The 23263-nt window shown below is 41.6% G+C and overlaps 1 protein-coding gene across 5 annotated transcripts in view; it reads right to left on the bottom strand.

The window, feature by feature from the left end:
• The window catches only part of ADAMTSL3 (ADAMTS like 3), a 374681-nt gene that overhangs the window by 247240 nt on the left and 104178 nt on the right, over positions 1-23263 (bottom strand). For 4 of the 5 annotated variants that reach the window (XM_035024252.1, XM_035024249.1, XM_035024250.1 and 1 more), the window contains exon 4: positions 2539-2666. In XM_035024252.1, the coding sequence (XP_034880143.1) occupies positions 2539-2666 (128 nt within the window). Of the gene's footprint in view, positions 1-2538; positions 2667-18958; positions 19062-23263 lie in introns of all 5 variants that reach the window. The other variant, XM_035024253.1, reaches the window with a different exon arrangement.

The raw sequence follows: 23263 nt of genomic DNA, 5'->3' as shown, positions 1-23263 counted from the left end.
GATAGATAGATAGATAGATAGATAGATAGATAGATAGATAGATAGATGACAGACAGATAGATAGACAGATAGATAGATAGATGGCTTTATTTTTAAAAGGGTCTGGTGCTGAAGACACCTCAGTAGAGAATTATATAGAGGAAGGATTTCTGAAGATTTCTTTGAGAAATGTGTGCTATGATCCTACTTTTCACTCTGCCCCACCAAGAAAGAAAAGGGATGAGGGCTTCAATCTGCTAACTCCAAATCAAGGGGATGAAATTTTAGGGACAAGACTTAAAGAGTTCAACCCGTGTCTCCTGCAGTTGGTTGGTGGCTAATTCATGAAATTTAAGGGCAGAGAGTTTGGTCACAGCGCCTGTGTATGAAGAGTAGGTATTGCTGCAATGAATCCCAGCACTTCAAGAGTTTGTTTAGCAAAGTTCACAGGAGGGTTTCTGGTGAGCCAGGGGTGGGCCACATGCAAGACAGGCAGCATAGAGCTGTCTTAGGAACCTGCCGAGATGACCACTGAGGGGTGAGTAGACATCAACAGGGGGACACCTGGAGTATGCCTAGTGGTCCAAGAGTTGAGGGACGAACAGTATTACCAAGACAGGACTGTGAACAGCACATTTCAAGGTCACTGCTGGCAAGACATGCCAAGGGACTGGGAGAAAAGAGGAAATAGTGCTTCAGAGAAATCCATCAGTGTTCACAACAGAAGGAGGCAGCTTTAAACATCTGCCAAACCACAGAGCACCGAGACATGCTCACTGATGTCAAGACAGACCTCCTCATTCTGTTGCTCTCCTCATGCCCAAATTGCCCTTCCTGAATAGGTGCAGAAAAGACAGAAGCATCTTAGCAACCTCCCTTCCTTATCCGAAGTGTTTAATGATCAGCTGACCCCAGTTAGGAAAGAGAAGATGCACATTCATACACACACTAAAATAGATCACTTAGCAAAATTATATTCCAGACAAAATCAAAGTTATTTTTTAATTAACAAAATAACCAATAAATATGTAAGCATTTTGGTTGCATGACAAAATGATGAAAGTGGTCATTCATGGTCTTCGATATATTCATCCAATTCTTTTTAACAAATACAAGTATATACTATTAAAAAAAAAGACAAACACAAATAAACCCCACTCCTTTTCCAACTGAACCCCACCACTGATTGCAAATTATTCAGACCCCTCAGATTTGGAGGCCACAAAGTGGTGCTAAAGTCCTACCTTCTGGACACCAGATTCTATGCTGGAAACTTCTCCCCCAAGTGACTGAACAGCAGTGGGAAAAATCTTATTCCACACATGAGAAGTCCCTCCCTGACCCTTGCCCACAGGCACACGGCCCTCCTACTGTAGGCTTCACTGGGATCAATACATGCCAGTACACCATAATATCCTGTCATCCTTCCACACAGCATGATGCACTTAAGAGAAACAGGGTCTTCGTTTCCTCCCCAAGGTAACAATATAGGGGAAGCAGGTATACCAGTTTGTCTACGCAAGACTAATCCCTGGATTCAGTTCTGCAACCATTCACTTAGAGCCCAGTGCCCTGAGTTGAAACTCAGCCTGGGGTAATGTCACCAACAGCGCCTCCAACAGCCTCCCCCTGCTGTCCTGCAGTGAACTAAGAGTCCTCCTTCTCAAGGCCACATCACAATCTCCCATCTCTCCTACCGTGCACTGTCTCAATGAAACTGGAGGATGTATGTGGTCACTCTTTAATATCCCATAAAACAGTGACATCAATGAATCCCAAGATGAGCCAGACAAAATATGTTCTCCCTGCATTTCTGATCTATACCTTGACACTACTCAGGGAAAATCAACTTACACTTTTGCTTTACAATATCCCAAATCTGAAGACAGCTGCCATGATCCTGGAGCCTTCCTTTGGTCCAGAACCAGGACATCAGGTTTCATCAACCTGGGGCTCTGTCTTACCTGACAGCAAAGGTAAATTCTTGGCTGGGATTTAAACTGCCCTATGAAGGATTACCTCAAATTGTCCCAAAATCCAGTGACACGTGTAAGCTTCTTACAAACTTACGGGTTTTTTAAGAAGCAGATCTTACATTTTAACACATTATTTAATATAAGCGTACCTAAGGTGTGAAAACAGAACTTGCATTACCTTCTTAATCGATGGGTTGCTCAGAGAAAGTGAACAAGAGAAGAACTAAAATTGAAATAACTCAAGGGTAGAACCCAGAAGACTTGAGCCATTATCCCTAGTCTTGACAATTTGAGGCAAGTGACTTAACATGCCGGCCTTCCCTCCTGCAAAGCTTAAAGTATCTAATGCCCCAGGCTCCTTTGAGCTGGGAGTCTCATGTGGATGGACTATGACGGCACTCATGAAAATGGGGCCATTACTATTTAAATATGGTAACTTGAGGATGACTAATATTTATATATAGCAGATGTCATATCACCATCCTAATACCTTTCCGAAGCCAAGAAGCCAAGCTGTCTCCCCAGCCCCACCCTTCAAAGGCATTGACATCCACGGAGAAGAGCAGGTAAAACCACCACTTACCTCCCAGTCAAGCACCTCCGCAGAGAGTATGATGCCCCTCCTCCACAAGTCCTCGAGCAGTCACTCCAGCTGCCCCAAGCATCCCAGTTGCTGTCTTTGTCTTCATCTGAACGAGTGTTTCTTGAGGTCTAGAATGTGAAAAAACACAATGAATTATAGACAAATGTGCCAGAACTATCCCCAAGCTTCTCCAGTTTTTCCAGAGTCTTATTCTAAGCTGTTCAGAGGAGAAGGTTGCCTACAGATGCTTTGCTCTGGAATGGCTACATTAAGCACACACACACACACACACACACACAGTTTTATATGGAAACTAGTGTCACATAAGTACCCTTCCATGTTATGAAGGTTTTGTCCGGGCAGCTTCTAAGGTCAGTTTTAAATCTGATATTTTATCATTCCAAAATTTAAATAGGCTAAGTTATGTTTTATAACCTACACAGCAGGGTCCCAGCATGTACCTAAGACTTCTCGCCACTGAAATCCTGGTTTGCCCTTCTGTCAGACAGATGGGCGCTAGCTCCAAGGAAATTATTTTGCATGAGGATTTGTGGAATCTCCTGAAAAGGGCTCCATCCCAAGAAAACAAAGTAACTAAAGCCTTGGGGATCCAAGAAAATAGAGAAGGGTCCACTAATTAAACCAACTAATTAATTGGGTTTAATTAGTGTTCTGGAATGGCTACCGTTGACTTATGTTGGGATACTCTAGAGAAAAGAGGAGGACAGGTATATGTTAAAAATGTATAGACAGATGTAGATGTAGATATGAGAAGAAATAATGTGTATTACTTCCATAAAATTACAAAACTTCACTAAAGGGCCTAGAGTAGAAGAAACGTACATAGTCCTAAATGGGTAGTCTCGAAACTATAAAATGCTAATTCTCTCCAAATTAACTTATAAATTTGTAACAACTCCAATCAAAATCCCCAAGGGAATTTTTTTTGAACCCAACAAAATGATTCCAAAGTTCATCTGGTGGAGTAAAAGTCTGTAAGAGCCAAGAAAAAAACTGTAAAAGAAGGGAAATTGGAGCAAAATTGCCTCAATTAAGGGTAGAGAGCTGGCATAGCGATAAACAGTGAAAATCTACTAAATTAAAAAAAAAAAAAAAAGAGTCCAGAAATAGACTCAAGTATAAGGAGGTGGGATGGAACCACAAGTCAGTGTGATGAATGTTTTTAAAAATAAAACAAAAACCGGGGCACCTGGGTGGCTCAGTCGTTAAGCGTCTGCCTTCAGCTCAGGTCATGATCCCAGGGTCCTGGGATCGAGCCCCGCATCAGGCTCCCTGCTCCGCGGGAAGCCTGCTTCTCCCTCTCCCACTCCCCCTGCTTGTGTTCCCTCTCTCGCTGTGTCTCTCTCTCTGTCAAATAAATAAATAAAATCTTTAAATAAATAAATAAATAATAAAAAATAAAACAAAAACCAGGGCACCTGGGTGGCTCAGTTGGTTAAGCATCTGACTCCTGGTTTTGGCTCAGGTCATGATCTCTGAGTCATGAGATCAAGCCTCACATCAGGGTCCATGCTCAGTGTGGAGTCTGCTTGAGATTCTCTCTCTGCCTCTCCCCCCACCAAAATAAATAAATTTTTTTAAAAAATAAATGACTTTTTCATAAAATACACCAAAATGATTTCCAGATATATTAGAATTTTTATTAAAAGCACTGACACCATAAAATAGTAGAAAAATTATAGATTAACAGTCTATAGACTTGACAGAGGCAAGACTGTCCTAGATAGGTCAACAAAGGTAGAAGCTACAAAGGAAAAGACTGGAAGATTTCCATTAAATTTCCATTTTATTTACATTAAAATAAAAACACACACAACATTTGCTATCTCTTTACCCTTTGGATAAAGGTACAGGGATGTGAGTGTACACACAAAATGCATACCACAAGGACAAGCATATGGGCTGGGAGGAGCAACCTGCCTCTGAGAACGGAGGATGTAGGCTAGGAGCAAATGTTGTCCATGACAGAAGGCATGCCAGCTGAATGCTGTAGAGCTCCTCCACCCTCATAAAAGATCTGAAGCCAATATGACAAAACCTTACATCTGATGAAGCCAAGGGGCGCTATAACAGATGTTAGTTTTATCTGAACTTGCATTTTTTAAAAATATCTTTTCCAAAAATAATTTTTTTGAAGGAGGGGGTAAAAGACAATCCTTAGAGCACAGGGGAAGTCTGCATCACTTTTCATACAGGTAACCATGTACGTGCATTTAGAAAGTTGGGAGTTAATTTAAAATGTTCACCGTGGCAACTTCCAGGTTCAAGGACTCTGAGTGATTTTATCTTCTTTTGTTTTTGTTTCTCTGCATTTTGCAAAAAGAAAAAAAATTTAAAGCAAACACTTTAATTCTTGAATTAAATATTTGTAAGCAAGCAAACAAAGACCACAGCCACACACAGAAAAGTTCAAGTCAGAGAGAATTTAACAGGGAAGCTGTAAGTCAGAGAACAGGAACGTTTATGAAGGAAACCCTAATACTAATAAAACCACAGAGAACGGCTGAACTAGATATTACACGGGCTTCCTTAAGCCCTTAGGCCATATTACCTCATCCAACCAAAAAAAAATTTTTTTTAAATTAAGAGGGGGATCTGTAGAAAGGACTTTCAAAAGTGAAATGGAATAATGAAGCAAGGAGGGATTTTCCAATCAATTCCACCCAAGACTCACCGGTCAGTGGGTTTCATGGCTTCTTGCCAAGCTACCTATTTATAGCACAGTGCACGGTCCTGCTTGAGGTAATACTTTAGGAACAGTCAAGCAAAAGGAAGGGATAAATATCTGGCAACTGATCAAATCTGTCATCAGGAATAAGAGCTAATTAAACCCATACTATTTACTGTTCTAATTAGATCACTGTTCAATTCAATTTTCTACACGAAATGTCACCAAATGGAACTGCGTCCTGTCTATAACATAATATAAAGTTTTAATTCATAAAAAAACACACAAATAGCACTTTAATACATTCATCTGGACTTCTGGGTTGGTAAGTCCAAATAATTTAGGTAAATGTTTAAAATATACACAGCTGAAATTGATTTTTCATTTTGTCACCCGATCTACCCATAGGTTGAATGTGAGAAGTTGAAAAACATCATCATATATATTTTTAAATGAAAGTTGAGAGTTCTTTGCAATATTGCTTTAATTTGTTTTTATTCCCACTATCCCATCTGTTCGGTTTATAGTTAGAGTCAGGTTTCTTTCCATAACTTCTCCACCTTTACTTACAAAAAAAAAAAAAAAAAGAATCTTGATTCTAAAATAACTAAAATAGGCATGTTATAAATGCAGGCATTTGGTTTCTCTGGTTGGGTCAGTGAGATATTCCACCCCCCCTAAGAAAACAGAGAAAATTGCATCTCAAGAGGGGTCCTCGAGTTTTTCTCCTGCCCTTGGCCGTGAAGATGGGATTTTGCTTTGAAACCCCGCTGCCACCTTCTGCCAGCTGGTCTTCCCTGCCCCCTTCTCACAGATGCTTCTTTACCCAAAGACCAGCAGTAATATCCCTGACGTGCACCAGTTCCTGCCTCTCCCCCCTGATGCCAGTAGAATGGAGCAAGCACAGACGGTCAGAGAAAAGCCCCGTGGTGGCGAAGAAAGTACCACTAGGGCGATTCTGTGCATGTATGTTTGTATGTTCTTCCTGACGGTGACACAGTAGGCACCTTCCTGGACCACATCCCTCCCAGGGCAGGGGACCGCCAGTCTCCATCAGCTTCTGTTCAAGAACCCTGCACCAGCTTTCCCTTCAACCGTCCCAGCTCATCCATGAATATTTACTCTGAACACACTCAAGTTTGCACGTGTTTAATCTTAAAATGTAGTGTCCAGAATACAACACTGTATCTGAGAATAACACATACCACCCATTGCCCCACACTCCAGGGTTCTTCTGATAAAATCTGAGTTTCCCCTTTCCTTCCCTCCCTTCCTTCCTTCTCTCCCTTCCTTCCTCCCTTCTTTCCTTCTCTCCCTTCTTCCTTTCTTCCCTTCCTCGCTCCTCCCTCCCTCCCCCCTCCTCCCTCCCTCCTCCCCTCCCTCCTCTCCTCCCCTCCCTCTCCTCCCCTCCCTTTTTTCCTTCCTTCCTTCCTCCCTTCTTTCTTTCCTTCTGTCCCTCCTTCCTTCCCTTCCTCCCTTCCTTCCCTTCCTCCCTCCTCCCCTCCTTCCTTTCCGTCCTCCCCTCCCTCCTCCCTCCTTTTCCTCCCTTCCTTCTTCCCTCCCTCCCTCCTTTCCTTCCTTCCTCCCTTCCTTCCTTCCCCCCCCCTCCTTTCTTTCCTTCCTTCCTCCCTTCCTCCCTCCCTCTCTCCCTCCCTTCCCTCCTTCCTTCCTTCTCCGGCACACCATTTCTTGGATCCCATCACGGAGGCCATATCACATAATCGTTGAAAGCTCTATGACCCTGGATACATTTCTTAACCTTTCTCGAACTCATCTATAAAATGGAGATGATAACCTTCACTGCAGCAGGATTTAAATAGAATAACACATATATAACAAATCACACATCATCTCAATAAATGTAATGAGGGAACGTCTCAGTAAGTTCAAAATAACATCTTTCCCAAAGCAGCGACAGTAAAGCCAGCTCTCTCCCGTTTTTACTTATGCAGACTTAACATGAATCACTACTGAATTTCCTCTTGTTGGTTTTGGCCCAGAGTGCTGGCCTGTTGAGATCCATTTGAATCCCGATCCTGTCACCCATCTATGAGCCACTTCGCTCGGCTTTGCAGCTTCCCTGTTCCCTGATAAATGTGCTGGACATAGTTCCCTAATCTTACAGAATTCCATTAATGCATATTTCTGCTTTTATTTTTAAGTAGTAAGCAGACCATCATGCCAAATAAGCAGCCAACTAATCAGACTTGGAATCTGTGGACACAGTTTAGTGTTACAATAAAAATATGGAATAATGCCTATCACCATCATCAAATGTTAGGGGGCAGAAGAAGCTGAGGGGAGGGAAGGAACCAGCCATTTAGGGGCCCAGATCAAGCAGGTGGGGTCTATGTTCTTGAGCTGTGGGGTGGCAGGGAGCCTCCCGAGACAAGGGGTATTTGGCAGCCCCACTTTGGCCAGCCCCAGCCCTGAAATCCAGGGACAATAAAAGCTGGCTGATGGGTATCAGCTCGATGTCTGGCCCAAAGGTGACTCTGAAGAGCCAACTTCTAGGCTTGTCAGCTGGGTACCACTGAACCCAGTTCCCTCTTCACGAGCATCTCCATAAGCTGTCTTAACAAATTATTTAAATTCCATGTTCTTAGTACTTTATACGTTGTTATCTGAACCCTATCTATAGGTCTTCTGCCCCAAGTCTGAGTCAACCAACATCATGTCACGCCGCGACCCTGCCTCTGTGGGGAGGAAAATCTAAAGGAGCCGCTCATGCACAAATCACCTGCTACTGATGCACAGACCGAGCACTGCTTGCCTGTCTTTTTCCTACAGTCCTTCTAACCTCAACAAACCCTCGAGCTGTGTCCTACCAGCCCCATTTGACAGGTGAGGAACCGTCGCATCAGGTGTGGGGGGAGCCTCTTTCTGTCTGACCCTGACAAGCCTGCATGTTCTTCGCGGATGCCCCACTGCGCTTGTGACCAGGAATCCAGCAAAGCCAGCAGCCGACCTATCGTCACTGGCAGCGGGCAATTTGCGTCTTGGATGGAACACACCTGCTGCTGATTCGCCTGACCACAACATTCTCCCGGCATCTCAATGGGGACTTCTCCTTTTTCCTCTCTTTACGTTGCAAGCAGAGTACGCTTCTGTTTTTCAGAAGCATTTGGCTGTATCTAGGTTATCACACAAGGGATACCCATTCTTTGACTGATGCTCACAACCCAGACACATTTGTGAATTTCCCTACACAGGAACAAAGACCAAGGGTTTCTGAAGTTCATGAATTGGTGCCCCAGGGAGGACTGGCCTGGATGGGCTGCAGGACAGCCAGCAGCAGGTGACAGGTGCTGAAGGGACGTGGTGACAAAGAATCAGCCGTCGGGCCCTGACAGCGACAGACACAGGGCCCCAGAGCAAGAAGACGCTGACACAGAAGCACCTGCCACCTGGTTAGGAGAGCCTCGTTGGGGATGCACCCTTTCCAAGGACACATCAGTTCTGCTGGAGGTGCAGGTGGGCCCTCACGCATCCCTATCAACCCCTCTCCTGCGATGTGATCGCAGGTGGGGTCTCACTCTTGGTTCATCTCTCTTTTGTAACCATGATGGAATCAGATGCTTTTCTAGTCTCTTCCCTTTGCTCATCTACAGTTCCCACTTTTATACAATGAACACGTATAGTTTATGCAATAAAACACCCAATAAAAGTTCTTTTTTTTTTTAAGGAGGAAAAAACACTAAAAGAAAACCTATGGGAACACATTTAGAGAAGCAAAATGCACTTTATGCTGTTTGGTTAAAACTATCAGCCTTAAAGATCTCTTAGGAAATCATATTTTCCTAAGTTAAGTTCTAGCTGGGGAATATTTTTGGATGAAAAATTCAAAAGAGATATTGTTTACTCATTATATAATAGGACTGGAAAAAGCCAAGAATATTGTAGGAATAAGTGTGTTCACAATCTCATAAAGACCCGAGGACTCCTTGCCTTTCTTGGATCCTCATGCATAAATCAAATCATAAAATATTTTCCTGACAAGTTCTTAAATCTGTGACTTATAATGAATAGTGCAGTTCTACCAGTCTTGCAAAAATGTTAGTAATTAAACACAGATTTCACATATAAGGTCACTTACTGGAAATGCTATATTAACAGCTCCATAATTAAAAACAACCCAAAATAAAATAAGTTCCACTGGGATATTACTTCCCAGACATCAAATAAATGTTCATTCCAGTGTTACCACAAAGGTTATTTAAGGAGATCACAAATGACCCAGACTTTGTTGACAGTAAATACATTATTTCAGGTTAATATGACCTCACAGCCTTTAACAACAAAAAATTTAAAAATATATGCATTGGGTAAATGACATAAAAATGTCACTCAACCTGTCACACAAACTCAACAATTGGCACTATTGAGAGATGCTCCAGACCCCTGGATCTTACCTCTCCCTTTTCAGTTCATTGCTCCTCTACTGAAAAGTGTATACAGTAGTCCCCCTTATCCATGGGGGATACATCCCAAGACCCCCAGTGGAAGCCTCAAACCACAAATAGTACTGAACCCTATATATATATATATATATATATATATATACACACACACACACACACACACATATATATGATGTTTTTTCCTGTACGTACATACCTATGATAAAGTTTAATTTATACACTAGGCACAATAAGAGATGAACAATGGGGCGCCTGGGTGGCTCAGTCAGTTAAGCATCCAACTTTTGATTTTGGCTCAGGTCATGATCTCAGGGTCGTGAGATCGAGCCCCATGGCAGGCTCCATGCTCAGCACGGAGTCTGCTTGAGATTCTCTCTCTCTCCCTCTCCCTCTGCCCCTTCCCCTACTCATGTGCTCTCTCTCTCTAAAATAAATAAAATCTTTAAAAAAAAGAGAGATGAACAATAACTCATAATAAAATAGAATGATTATAACAATATATGGAACAGAAATTATGTGAATGCGGTTTCCCTCAAAATATCGTGTTGTTCTCACCCCACCTTCCTCTTGTGAGGATGTGTGATGGCACAATGCCTATGTGAGGAGATAAGTGAGTGAAGGATGTGGTCATGTGATGGAGCATTAGCTTGCTAGTGACCTCCTGACATTGGGTTAGGAGGAGGATCGTCTCCCTCAGGACTGTGGTTGACCTCCAGTAACCGAAACCATGATAAGGAGGTTGCCTGGCTATCCACAACTCATGACCCTGATGGTCAATGGCCTCCAGGATTTGGTTGACCCTCTCCAACAATGTGGTCCTGGTTATTTTACCACCTTCTTAAAACCCTTTACAGATCCCTCAGGATACATGTTCTATACCTCTTGGCTCTCTGTGACCTGTTCTGCCTCATTCTCCAGCTCCCTTTCTCCAGCTCGGGCTCACACCACATTCCACATCCAAGCACATCATGGTTCAGACTGTTCCCCAAACACAAACACATCTGCCAAGTCCTGCTTCCCATGGCAAACTCCAGAGTGGCAAGAAGACCCTCCTCCTGTGGCAGCTCTCTCTGCAGGAGACCAGCAAGTGGAGAGCCAGGCAGGACCGGCTTCCCTGAGCCCGGGGTAGGTATAGTCCGGGAGAGCTTCTGAGAAAGCCTCTTCCTCCCTGGATTCTTCCTGCTGGCCCCAACACCTGGGAGGCCGCCCCCAGTTCTGTGATTCCTCACCTCATCTAGTGCCCTTCCTGAGTTAGCCAGGCATGGACTGACCTGATGATGTGCTTTCTACCTCCTCATCCACACCCTTTAGGCAAACTCCTAATTTGGGGGTTGGTTGGACCTCTTGTTCTAGTAAAAGAAAAATCTCCCACAATTGTTATGAAGATGTCCCAAATCATGGCAACTAAGGTTTTCTCCAAGTCCAGATGAAGGAACACCAACAAAACATTTCCAGACTTCTGAGAGTGAGGCCGACCTTCTGTATACAGCAATCCAGTCCACTGTGTTAGGGAGGAGACCTAGGGCCCAGTGGGACACAAAGGGCAGCTTCAGGTGGGGACCATTTCAGGAGCATTCTAAAAACACACGATTTACTAAGGAGTGGACAGGGCAAAGGGAAAGCACAGGGCTGACGCGGCCCCCACCCTGAACTGGTACCAGGCAGGCTCTGTGAGTGCAGTGATTTACACCGTCTGCCTGGGTTTCGCGTACGAGATGGGGCAAGGGCAGCTTTGTGTAAAGGCTGCCTGACAGGCACTAAGGCTGTGGCTAAGAATTACAGCTCACATCAACCCTACAGTGAGAGCCATGGAAGCAAATACACTGCCCTCCTCCCTGTCTCCAATGCCCTGCGGGGCTCAGTGAAACCAGGGGACACGGGAGAGTACTGAGGCAGTCCGCACAGGCCCGACTCCTGGGTGGGTGCAGAACAGGGTGGTGGGCAATGGAGAGAAGATTTGAAGGGCCAAGGGGAGCTTTCCAGCACAGTAACTTACTGACTCACTGGAATGTCTTTAAGCAGAGGGGAGACTTCGGCAAATCGTTATTTTGGAAAAATTACTCTGGCCAGGATGCGGGGAAGGATTGCAGGAGGACAGCCCACAGGGCATGCAGGAGACAAGAACCCAGAGCTGGAGGCCACCAGGGTCTGCAAGAGGAGGGCACAGACATGGAGGTTTGCATTGTTTGTTCATCTGTTTACCTTTGTATTGAGATATAACTGATATAGAACATATTAGTTTCAGGTGTGTAACGTAATGATTCAATATTTGTCTATACTATAAAATGATCAGCACAATGAGCCTAGTTAACATCCGTCACCATACATCATTACAAAACATTTTATTTTCTTGTGATGAGAACTTTTGAGATTGACTATCTTAGACATGAGGTCTTCAGGAACTAGAATCAACAGGACCTGTCAGCTGCCCACATCGCAGGGAGAAAGGAGGTGCTGGGGTGACTCTGGGGCTTCCGTACTAAGTGGCTTGTGGCACATGTGAATCTCACTCAGGCCTCAACCACCTGAAAACCCTGCCCTCGAGGTGAGACTCCTAATGCCCTGTGTGCCAGACATAAGCAGCACCCGGATACCCACTAAGATAAAGGGAGCGAACCTGTGGTCCTGGGAGGAGCCTGGCCTGCGAATCTGATTTATTTAACTATAATTGCATATCTTACCCCCAAAAAGTACTCATTGGCTAATGTTTAAAAATACGGAGATTTTACATAACAATCTGTATTTCCGACTTCTCAGGAAAAGAAAAGAGGAAAACAATATAGGACCCACATCCCAGCATGGCAATAATTCAAATGAAGCATGGCCACACGATTTTTTTTCAAGTGTAATTAACATACAGTCTGATACTAGTTTTAGGGGCAGAATTTAGTGATTCAACACTTCCATACAACACCCGGTTCTCATCACAACAAGTGCACTCCTTAGTCCCCATCACCTGTTTCCCCCATCTACTCACCTACCTCCCCCTCTAGTAACCAGCAGTTGGTTCCCTACATTCAAAGAGTCTATTTCTTGGTTCATCTCTCTTTCTCTCTTTTTTCCCCTTTGCTCATTTGTTTTGTTTCTTAAATTCCACATATGAGTGAGATCATATGGTATTTGTCTTTCTCTGAGTGACTTATTTTGCTTAGCATAATACTCTCTAGCTCCACTCATGTCATTGCAAATGGCAAGATTTCATTCTTTTTTATAGCTAAGTAATATTCCACATCTTCTTGATCCATTCATCTATATTTATTGCAGCATTATTTACAACAGCCAAGATATAGCCACACGATTTTTAAGGGGCATGTGCCCTCCCTCCAATTTGCAAAGATCTCATCCAGCCACTATGAGGATTCACACTATTTTCCTGGCCCCTGGGAGCTAAACTGAGAGCTTGTTGGTAATGAATGACTGTCAGTTTGAAGGTAATCCATAGGCAAATGTATCTCTAACTAATGTCAGATTCTTTACAATCTTGCTACAGAACAATATCATGCTCTAGAAAGTAAGAAACATAGACACTAATAACTTTAAAATAAAAAACAAAGGGCACTTTGCCATCTTCACTGGACAATGAGTTCAGCAATGTGCACACAGAAACGGAATCTAAGAAGTTATTCCATGATGCTTGTTCTCTAAACTCTATTCTCTTTGCACCATGGGCTTTCTCTCTGGGATATTTCAAATATAAAATATTAGTGTATTTTAAAAACTCAAATGAAAGTTTCCAGAGTGTAGACAAATCATACTATGGGACGTTTGTATGCTGGCACTAACACATGGGACACCATGGTCCCCAGGAAACCTAGAAATCACTGAGGTTCACCTCTCTGTAACAACCCCTACACAATCCTATGTTATGGATTAGAACATCTAGGTAATGTTTCTCTCCATCAGTGCAATTTTCATAGCTACTAAACAAATGAGAAAAGAACCATAACCAGTTCCTCTTCAACTATAGCAAGATAAATAAATAAAAATGCCCAAATACTATGAGGGCTTTGTTTTGCTTTAACTTTTGGTTAAAAAGAAATTCCTAAATATAAAGGTACTTCACATGAAGAAAGATTCAATAGGATATTATCTACAATACTTGGGTAAGTCATTGTGAAGCATGTCCAACATAACATCAGGTAAGACTGACTAGCAAGGAAAACTAAATGCTGCCAATTATAAAAGTCTGTTGGACAGTTATGGAGCACTAGGTAATATGGATCAACATCCCACTGAGGACAACTAGAAAAGAAAAAATATCCTCTATGAATGAAATAAAGACATTTTCAAAAAAAAGACATTTTCAGACAGATAAAAATAGAGAATTCATCAGCAGCAGACCAGTCTTAAAGGAAATAGTAAAAGGTGGGATTTTTAAAAGATTTCTTATTTATTCCTTCGGAAGAGAGAGAGAGAGAGCACAAGGAGTGGGAGGGGCAGAGGGATATGGAGAAGTAGGTTCCCCGCTAAAAAGGATACCTGATGTGAGGCTCAATCCCAGGACCCCGGGATCACGACCTGAGCCAAAGACAGACGCTTAACAGATTGAGCCACCCAGGTGCCCCATAAAAGGTGTTTTTAGGGTTAAAGGAAGCTTGGAGATGCATGAAGAAATGAAGAGTCAAAATAGGAATGGCAAATGTGGGTAAATCTAAATAAAGAGCAACTACATAAAACAGCAATTATAATGGCTTGTGGGGTTTAAAATACGTATATGTAATTAAGCTACGTGACAACAATGGTGTTATGAGTCAGAAGAGTGGTGGATAACATTCAATATCCTGAGATCCTTGCACCATCTAGGAAGAAGATGAAAGGACAAATTTATAACTGACTTCCATAAGTCAAGGATACATGTTTTGATCTCTAGTGTTACCACTAAAAGAAAAGAGCTATAATTTCCAAATTAATAGATGAGAAAACATACATTAAGGACACATATTCAGTCAATCCAAAAGAAAGCAAAACGGAGAGAAAAAAGAACATAGATGGGGCGCCTGGGTGGCTCAGTCGTTAAGCATCTGCCTTCGGCTCAGGTCATGATCCCAGGGTCCTGGGATCGAGCCCCACATCGGGCTCCCTGCTTCGTGGGAAGCCTGCTTCTTCTCCCACTCCCCCTACTTGTCCCTCTCTCACTGTGTCTTTCTCTGTCAAATAAATAAATAAAACCTTTAAAAAAAGAAAAAAAAAGAACATAGATAAGAAGAGTACAATTTAAAAGTGCATAGTAAAATGAAAGATTTAAGTGCAAATATATCAATAATTGCAATAAATCCAAATAGAATAAATGTGCCAATTAGATCATCAGGGTGAAATTTGAAAATTCAATTATATTCTGTTTAAAAGAGACATTATTTTTTTTAAGAGGGGGGTGCAGAGGGAGAGGGAGAGAGAGAATCTTAAGCAGGCTCCCTCCCTGCAATCCCAGATTTCAAGATATACTACAAAGCTATAGAATCAGAACAGCATGGTCCCAGCACAAAAGCACAAACATAGATCAATGTAACAGAATAGAGAGCCCAGAAATGAACCCACAATTATACAATTACTCTTTGACAAAGAAAAAAGAATATCTAATACGAAAAAGTCTCTTCAACAAATGGTGTTGGGAAAACTGGACAGCCTCATGCAAAAGAATGAAACTGGACCACTTTATTACACCATACACAAAAATAAACTAAAAATGGATTAAAGACCGGGATGCCTGGGTGGCTCAGTTGGTTAAGTGTCTGCCTTTGGCTCAGGTCATGATCCCAGGGTCCTGGGATTGAGTCCCACATTGGGCTCCTTGCTCAGTGGGGGGCCTGCTTCTCCCTCTGCCTGCCGCTCCCCCTGCTCATTCTTTCTCCCCCCTCTCTCTCTGTTGAACAAATGAATAAAATCTTTTAAAAAATGGATTAAAGACCTAAATGTGAGACCTAAAACCATAAAAGTCCTAGTAGAAAATATAGGAAATTTGTAGTTTTAAACATACATATTTGAAAAGAAGTTGAAAAAATCAATGATCTCAAATTATTTCAAGACATTAGAAAAATGGCAGCAAATGAAACCCACAGAAAGTAGAAGGACAATAATAAAGATGTGAACAGCAATTATGAATTAGAAAACAAAAATAGAAAAAAATAGGATCAACAAATCTAAACACTGGTTTACTATAAAGACAAACAAAACTGATAAAGTTCCTTGGCAAGACTATTGAAGAAAAAAGAGAAAGAAAAGTCACAACAATCAATCCCAAGAATGAAATGTGGAGCATCATTACAGAGTCTGAAGGCACTAAAAAAAAGAAGATGGAGGATAATATATGCACACTAATATATTTCAAACTTTAGATGCAGGCCCAGCTCCCTTGCCTTGAGGCAAGACCAATTCTGCAGGCTGATGTATGCTCCAGAGCTCCCAGCAGAACAAGGCAGAGGCTGGGACTCTACCTGAAATCCCACCTTTGCTGTGCTCCTTCCTTTTCCTTTCCCTGTCTTGCTTTTCTCACTCCCTTATTAGGCTCCACTAGAAATACTTCCCAAATAAATCACTTGGACATGAATCCTCATCTCAGCTCTGCTTCTCAGAACCCAATCCAAGAAACTTCTTAAACTATATACATGTAAAATACTGATTAAAAAAATATTGTGACCCAAATATGGCAAACCATTAATATTAGTTAATTCTGGGTGGTGGGTACACATGAGTCTGTTATGTTAGTCTCTACATTTTTTTTCTTTAGATTTTTTTTTTCCTAATTGATGGAAAGGGGGGAACACTCCTTAGAGGATGTAGATAGGGAGAAATTCTGAGGCATTCACGCAGTAAAAGCAAGTTGCCTGAAAGGGGAAAAGTCTGCCTTCTCCACAGCAACACTTCATGACAGAAGACCAGGGAAGCAATACCTACAGAATTAAAAAAAAAAAAAAAAAAAAGTACCATCCAAGAAGATATTACACTCAGCCAAGACATATTCAAGAATAAAGGCACTTCATCAAAATTTAAAACTTTTATGCATCAAAGGACACTATTAACAGAGTAAAAAGGTAATACACAGAAAGGGAGGAAATATTTATAAATTATATATCATATAAGGGATTGATATCCAGAATATATTAAGAACAGCTCAACAACCAAAAAAAGAAACACCCAATTAAAAATTGGGCAAAAGGAAACAAGTCAATCAGAGAAAGACAATATCATATGATCTCGGGGCACCTGGGTGGCTCAGTCGTTAAGTGTCTGCCTTCGGCTTAGGTCATGATCTCAGGGTCCTGGGATCGAGCCCCGCATCAGGCTCCCTGCTCGGCGGGAAGCCTGCTTCTCCCTCTCCCACTCCCCCTGCTTGTGTTCCCTCTCTCGCTGTGTCTCTCTCTGTCAAATAAATAAAATCTTAAAAAAAAATCATATGATCTCGCTCATATGGGGAATTTAAGAAACAAAACAAAGGATCATAGGGGAAGGGAGGGGAAAGTAAAACAAGACAGAATCAGAGAGGGAGAAACCATAAGAGACTCTTAACCATACGAAACAAACTGAGGGTTGCTGGAGGGGAGGGAGTGGGGGCTGGGGTAACTGGGTGATGAGCATTAAGGAGGGCACGTGATGTAATGAGCACTGGGTATTATACAAGACTGATGAATCACCGAACTCCACCTCTGAAACCAATAATACACTATATGTTAATTAACTGAATTTAAATAAAATAAAAAAATTTTTAAATAAAATAAAATAAATAAATAAAAATTGGGCAAAGGACATGAATCAACATTTCTCCAAAGATGATATACAGATGGCCAATAAACACAAGAAAAGATGCTCAACATCATTCATCATTAGGGAAAAAAGGAGAACCACAATGAGATACCACCTCATACCCATAGGATGACTGTTATTTTTTTACAAAACCAGAAAAAGAAACAAACAAACAAAAAAAATAAGTTTGGAAGAGGATGTGGAAAAATGGGAACACTTGTACTTTGCTGGTGGGAAATCAGATAGAATTACCATGGGATCCAGCAATCCTATTTCTGGGTCTATATCCAGGAGAACTGAAAGCAGGGACTCAAACAGATATTTGTACTCCCGTGTCCATAGCAGCATTATTCAAAACAGCCAAAAGACAGAAACAACCCAGATGTCCATGGACGCATGAATGGATAAACAAAACTTGATATATCCGTACAATGGAATATTATTTGGCCTTAAAAAGAAATGAAATTCCGGCACATGCTACAACATGGATGAAGCCTGAAGACCATTATACTTAGCAAAATAAGCCAGACCAAAAAAATAAGTAAATAAAAGACAAATGCTGTATGATTCCACTTAGGAAGTATGTAGAATAGACAATTCATAGAGACAGAAAGTGGAACGGTGGTTGCCAGGGTCTGGGGCGGGGGAGGAAAGAATGGGGAAAAGTTTTTTTTAATGGGGACAGGCTTCTAGTTTTGTAAGATGAAAAAGTTCTGGGATGGGGATGGTTCCATAATGATGTGAATATACTTAAAGTCACTGCACTATACACTTAAAAATGTTTAAGATGGTGAATTTTAGGTCATGTGTATTTTACAATAAAATAGAAAGAATAAAGGCAACACTAACATTTTCAAATATTTTTTTTTAAAAAAAAGCTCAGAAAATGGAGCCTTTCCTTAAAAAGTCGATGAAGAAATCTAGCCAAGAGATGATTCAAAATTTTAAAAAACAGGATAGTAGAAGTCATATAAAAGGAATGGTGGTGAGTCTTGAATCCACATAAATAAACAACAGGAACGTTAAGGTTGTAGGACAGAACATATACTATATTAAACTAATAAAACTATAATAAAAATTGGGAGGTGAATGGAGGAAAGTCATAGGAAAGTTAAGTAATATGGTCTGAAATTTAATCATGAAGTTTTTAAACACAATAACTCCAAAGTCCTCATGTTGCTCATAATCTCATTCTTAGGAATGTCTCTGAGGACATGATTTATCTTTCTGTGAAGCATTCAGCCCAGGTTTTGCAAGTCCTTCACTTCATTTCCTTATCATCTGTTAAATTCATAGAAATTAAATATTTCTAATTTAAAATGGCATACATCATGTGATAGCATTTCTATAGAACTACATCGATTTATCTGTCCTATGCAAAATCCTATTTGTATATGTGTTTGAAAATGTCCAGAAAAGCTATTTACCAAATGCAAACACTAGTTATTTCTAGAAAGTGGCATAGGGGTGATCTGTAGTTTTCTTTGTAGATTTCCACACTGCTGGATTTTTTTTAATACAAGCATAAATTTTTTTTAAATGTCAATTATTCTGATACACGAATAAATCCAACCTGCATCCAAAGAAGTTGTCCCGTCGTGGCCTCAAAACCCAAGGCAATTCAGGGTCTCGATGGCGAGTGCTTGCCAAGCAGCCTGTACCAGGGGCTGGCATTCCTGTAAACGGTATTTATGAAACTGCCTCAGGGCATCTCAAGGCTGAAGGAACAAAGGCCTGCAGTCAAATGTTACAGATTATTAACTTCCAGGTCCACACATTGCAACAAATGTTCTAGAACGTTACTTCTCACCCCATCGGGTTTGTCCCCCAGGGAACACCTGAATATTTTTGGTTATTGCAACTAAGGCAAGGAGGGTGTGAGGGGTGCGGGCCAGGGAGGTTGCTAAACATCCTTCCGTGCCCAGGACAGCCCCCCACCACACAGAATGATCTGACCCAAAATGTTAACAGTGGTGAGATAGAGAAATGCATTCTAGAAGAATGCATGTCCACACAACCAAGATTCTTTATGCTCATAATGACTTACACTGGTTAAAGGGAAAAGAATTCTTTTATAAACAATATAACAACAAAGCATCATTAAAATCCTCAACCTTCAGATAGTCTTACAATGCAAACAGCTTTACTTGCACTCACCACAATGGAGCAAAGTACCCTGCATTTGCATGATGCTTCTTACAATTTTTTTTATTTTATTTTTTAAGGATTTTATTTATTTGACAGACAGAGAGAGCATGAGAGAGTACAAGCAGAGGGAGGGGTAGAGGGAGAGGGAGAAGCAGGCTCCTGCCGAGCAGGGACCCGGACATGGGGCTCGATCACAGGACCCTGGGATCATGGCCTGAGCCAAAGGCAGACACTTAACCAACTGAGCCACCCAGGCGTCCCTCTCCTTACTATTTTAAAGTAGGTCCGTGTAGGCTACTTTATATACTTTCTTGCCCTACATTAAGAACCGCAAAATAGTCTTCAGAAGCTCTTAATTTCAACATACCTCAAACCATATTCAAAGCATTCATATTTGACAATCCACAGTGGACTTTTCTTTCCAAGGGAAAAATAAGCATAGATTTTCAAGTTTAATGATACCAAGTTTTAAAAAATTCTTTTTTGACTTTTCTCAGTGATTTACTTCCATCCATGGTTAGCCATTTCACATAGAAAAACAGAGGTTTTGTGCCAACAACTCATCAAGAATATTACCCAGACCACATTTTAGGGGCATAGGCTTTAAACAAACTCCCACAAGAAATACTATTTGACAGCTACAAAAGTCAGTCATGAAAGAAGCCAGCATGTTGTTTTTATCTCACTCCTTCTGGGATTGGTGGCGGTCTGCATGCTCTGGGCCACCCATGGGTGGCATGTCACCCCAGGTGAAGAGAGAAACCGGGACATTCTGCACATCCATGGCTGGAAGACCTGATAGCAAACTCACAATTCCTTGACTAAAAATGACAGGAGCGTCTCCCTGGTTAAATGAGAATGGCCTTGTGTAGGTCACTGCTAAATGGCTGGCGTTCAGATCCACTGAGTTTTCCAGAGTTAGCCAGGGTTTTTGCAGGTTTAGCAATGTAAAGATTCACCAAGCCTGATTTAGTCACTGCCCTCAAGAAGATTACTCTAGTTACAAGAGAAAGGAAAACACATGATTTCAAGGGGGCGCTAAGTGCTCAAAGAGAAAGACAACAACCCTCAGTGTGGGAAGTGAGGAGTGTTTCCTGAGAAGGTGTTACTTGAGCTGAATCTTGGTGGATGAGCAGGAGTTTATGAAACCCTACCAGTGAGCCAAGCTGTGGAAGGAGCCAAGATATCCTTCAACAGATGAATGGATAAAGAAGAAGTGGTTCATATATACAGTAGAATATTACTCAGCCATCAGAAAGGATGAATAACTAGCATTTACCTCGAGATGGACAGAACTGGAGGGTATTATGCTAAGTGAAATAAGTCAATCAGAGAAAGATAATTCTCATATGGTTTCACTCATATGTGGAATATAAGAAATAGCACAGAGGATCATAGGGGAAGGGAGGGAAAACTGAATGGGAAAAACTCAGAGAGGGAGACAAACCATGAGAGACTCTTGACTCCAGGAAACAAACTGAGGGCTATGGAAAGGGAGCTGGGTGGGGGGATGGGGCAACTGGGTGACGGGCATTAAGGAGGGCACGTGATGTGATGAGCACTGGGTGTTATAGGCAACTGATGAATCTTTGAACACCACACCAAAAACTAATGATGTACTGTATGTTGGCTAATCGAATCTAAATAAAATAATAAAAAAAGAAACCCTACCAGTGAACATCTAGGCAAAGAGCCTCCATAATTCATGGGGAAAGGAGGAGATATTTGTATAAATTCTAGTGGGTTGCAGATAAAGTAATCAAAGGAATATGGTCACTTATAGAGATCTGTATCATGTAAGCTAGATTTTTATCTACCTCATAATATGACTGTAACCTTAACACCAGCCACATTGCAAGCGCTATGCTGTGCATACGGGTGGTTAGTGGCTACCGCATTAGTGCAAATATAGAAAATTTCCGTAATTACAGAAAGTTCTATTAGACATCAATGGTATAAATGACTGTTGGAAATATGGTCACAAAGTCAAAAGCAAAGCCAAAAATGTTCTTGGAGAAGAAAACTTACATGTCTGTATGTGCACACACACACACATATGATACCTTACATTAAGTCAATCGTTTATTTGATTTAATCATGTCTGTGATTAACTTAAAAATATCCAGTTGGGGGGGCGCCTGGGTGGCTCAGTCGTTAAGCGTCTGCCTTCGGCTCAGGTCATGGTCCCAGGGTCCTGGGATCGAGCCCCACATCGGGTTCCCTGCTCCACAGGAAGCCTGCTTCTCCCTCTCCCACTCCCCCTGCTTGTGTTCCCTCTCTCGCTGTGTCTCTCTCTGTCAAATAAATAAATAAAATCTTTAAAAAAAATCCAGTGGGAATTTTTAACAATAGAGCTTAAACTTTCAAAATCTCCAGAGACAAGGAATTCAAGCAAAATATGGTCTGTAGAGAAAAGTACCAAAAAATAAAGAAATATACCAAAAATTGAGCCGTACCCAAAAAATATGAACATGATAAAGGAATAAAGCAAAAAATAACAGAAAGGAGAGTAAGCATAAACAAAACAGAACATTTTTCATTTCTTTATATTCTGTGTCATGGATTCAGTTTTCACAACATTAATTCTTTTTTTTTTTTTAAGATTTTATTTATTTATTTGACAGAGAGAGAGACAGCGAGAGAGGGAACACAAGCAGGGGGAGTGAGAGAGGGAGAAGCAGGCTTCCCGCCGAGCAGGGAGCCCGATGCGGGGCTCGATCCCAGGACCCTGAGATCATGACCCGAGCCGAAGGCAGTCGCTTAACCAACTGAGCCACCCAGGCGCCCCTCACAACATTAATTCTGTCCATCACACTATCAAAATCCTGCTATTACATCATTTGTTTACATACTTGCCTTAACTTTTAAGCCTTTTTCATCTCATCTTGTTATATTCATATACTCAATGTTTTCTTCAATTTCATCATAGCCAAAGCAAAAGTAATTTAAACCATATTTGTTTTCCTGCAATAAATTACCTTCTAAATACTCCTTTTCACCTCTTGTAGGATATAGCTGAATGTTAGGATACAGCATCTTTTCACATTTCTCACGTTATTATTGTTGGTTTTCATTCATTGTACAAGGAGAGATCTGTTCTAGGCTGGTGTTTGCTCCAAAATGTTGTAGGATAGGCTCTTGGTGGGTAGATAGATTCTTGCTTCCCATCTGGACGCCAGGGGCACAATCCTTCCACCCAGGGTTGGCTGATGCTTGTGAGCAGGCATTGAATCAAGACTGAGGTTAGTACCAAAGAGACAATCTCACCTCTGCAATTTCTCCTCTGCGTTTATTAAGGTTGCTGCTTCTGAGAATGAGGTTTCCATGTGGGGTTTTCTATTCCTACCAGTGAGTTTCCTGGCACAGCTGCTCACCTTCTTAGAAAGGACCCGAAATGTCAGGGAAAACCCACACGGGAGAAGCAGCACAAACGCCCAGAGCTTTATGCTTGGTGTGGCCCTGCTTCTGCTTCATCTTACCTGGCCGGAGCTTCCAAATATTGTTAACCCCCAGCGGCCCAGCCAACAAGGCTCCAAGCAGAACCACAGCTGTCCCCCTGCCGTTCAAGACTTGACTTCAAGTCCACTATAAATTTGGCTCTGCTTCTAAACTACTGGATGACCTCCAACACTTGGTTAAGTCAGCATATTGGGTTTTTTCATTTTCCCATGATAATATAAAATGCCAAAATCTTAATGACCTTGAAATAAATATCCATCACCGACTCAAA

Source organism: Mirounga leonina, unplaced genomic scaffold (genome assembly GCF_011800145.1).
Source record: "Mirounga leonina isolate KUSES-001 unplaced genomic scaffold, KU_Mleo_1.0 Mir_178, whole genome shotgun sequence".
In the NCBI taxonomy this organism is placed as follows: domain Eukaryota; kingdom Metazoa; phylum Chordata; class Mammalia; order Carnivora; family Phocidae; genus Mirounga; species Mirounga leonina.
The sequence above is the reverse complement of the archived record's forward strand: the minus strand, read 5'-3'. Positions and strand labels throughout refer to the sequence as shown.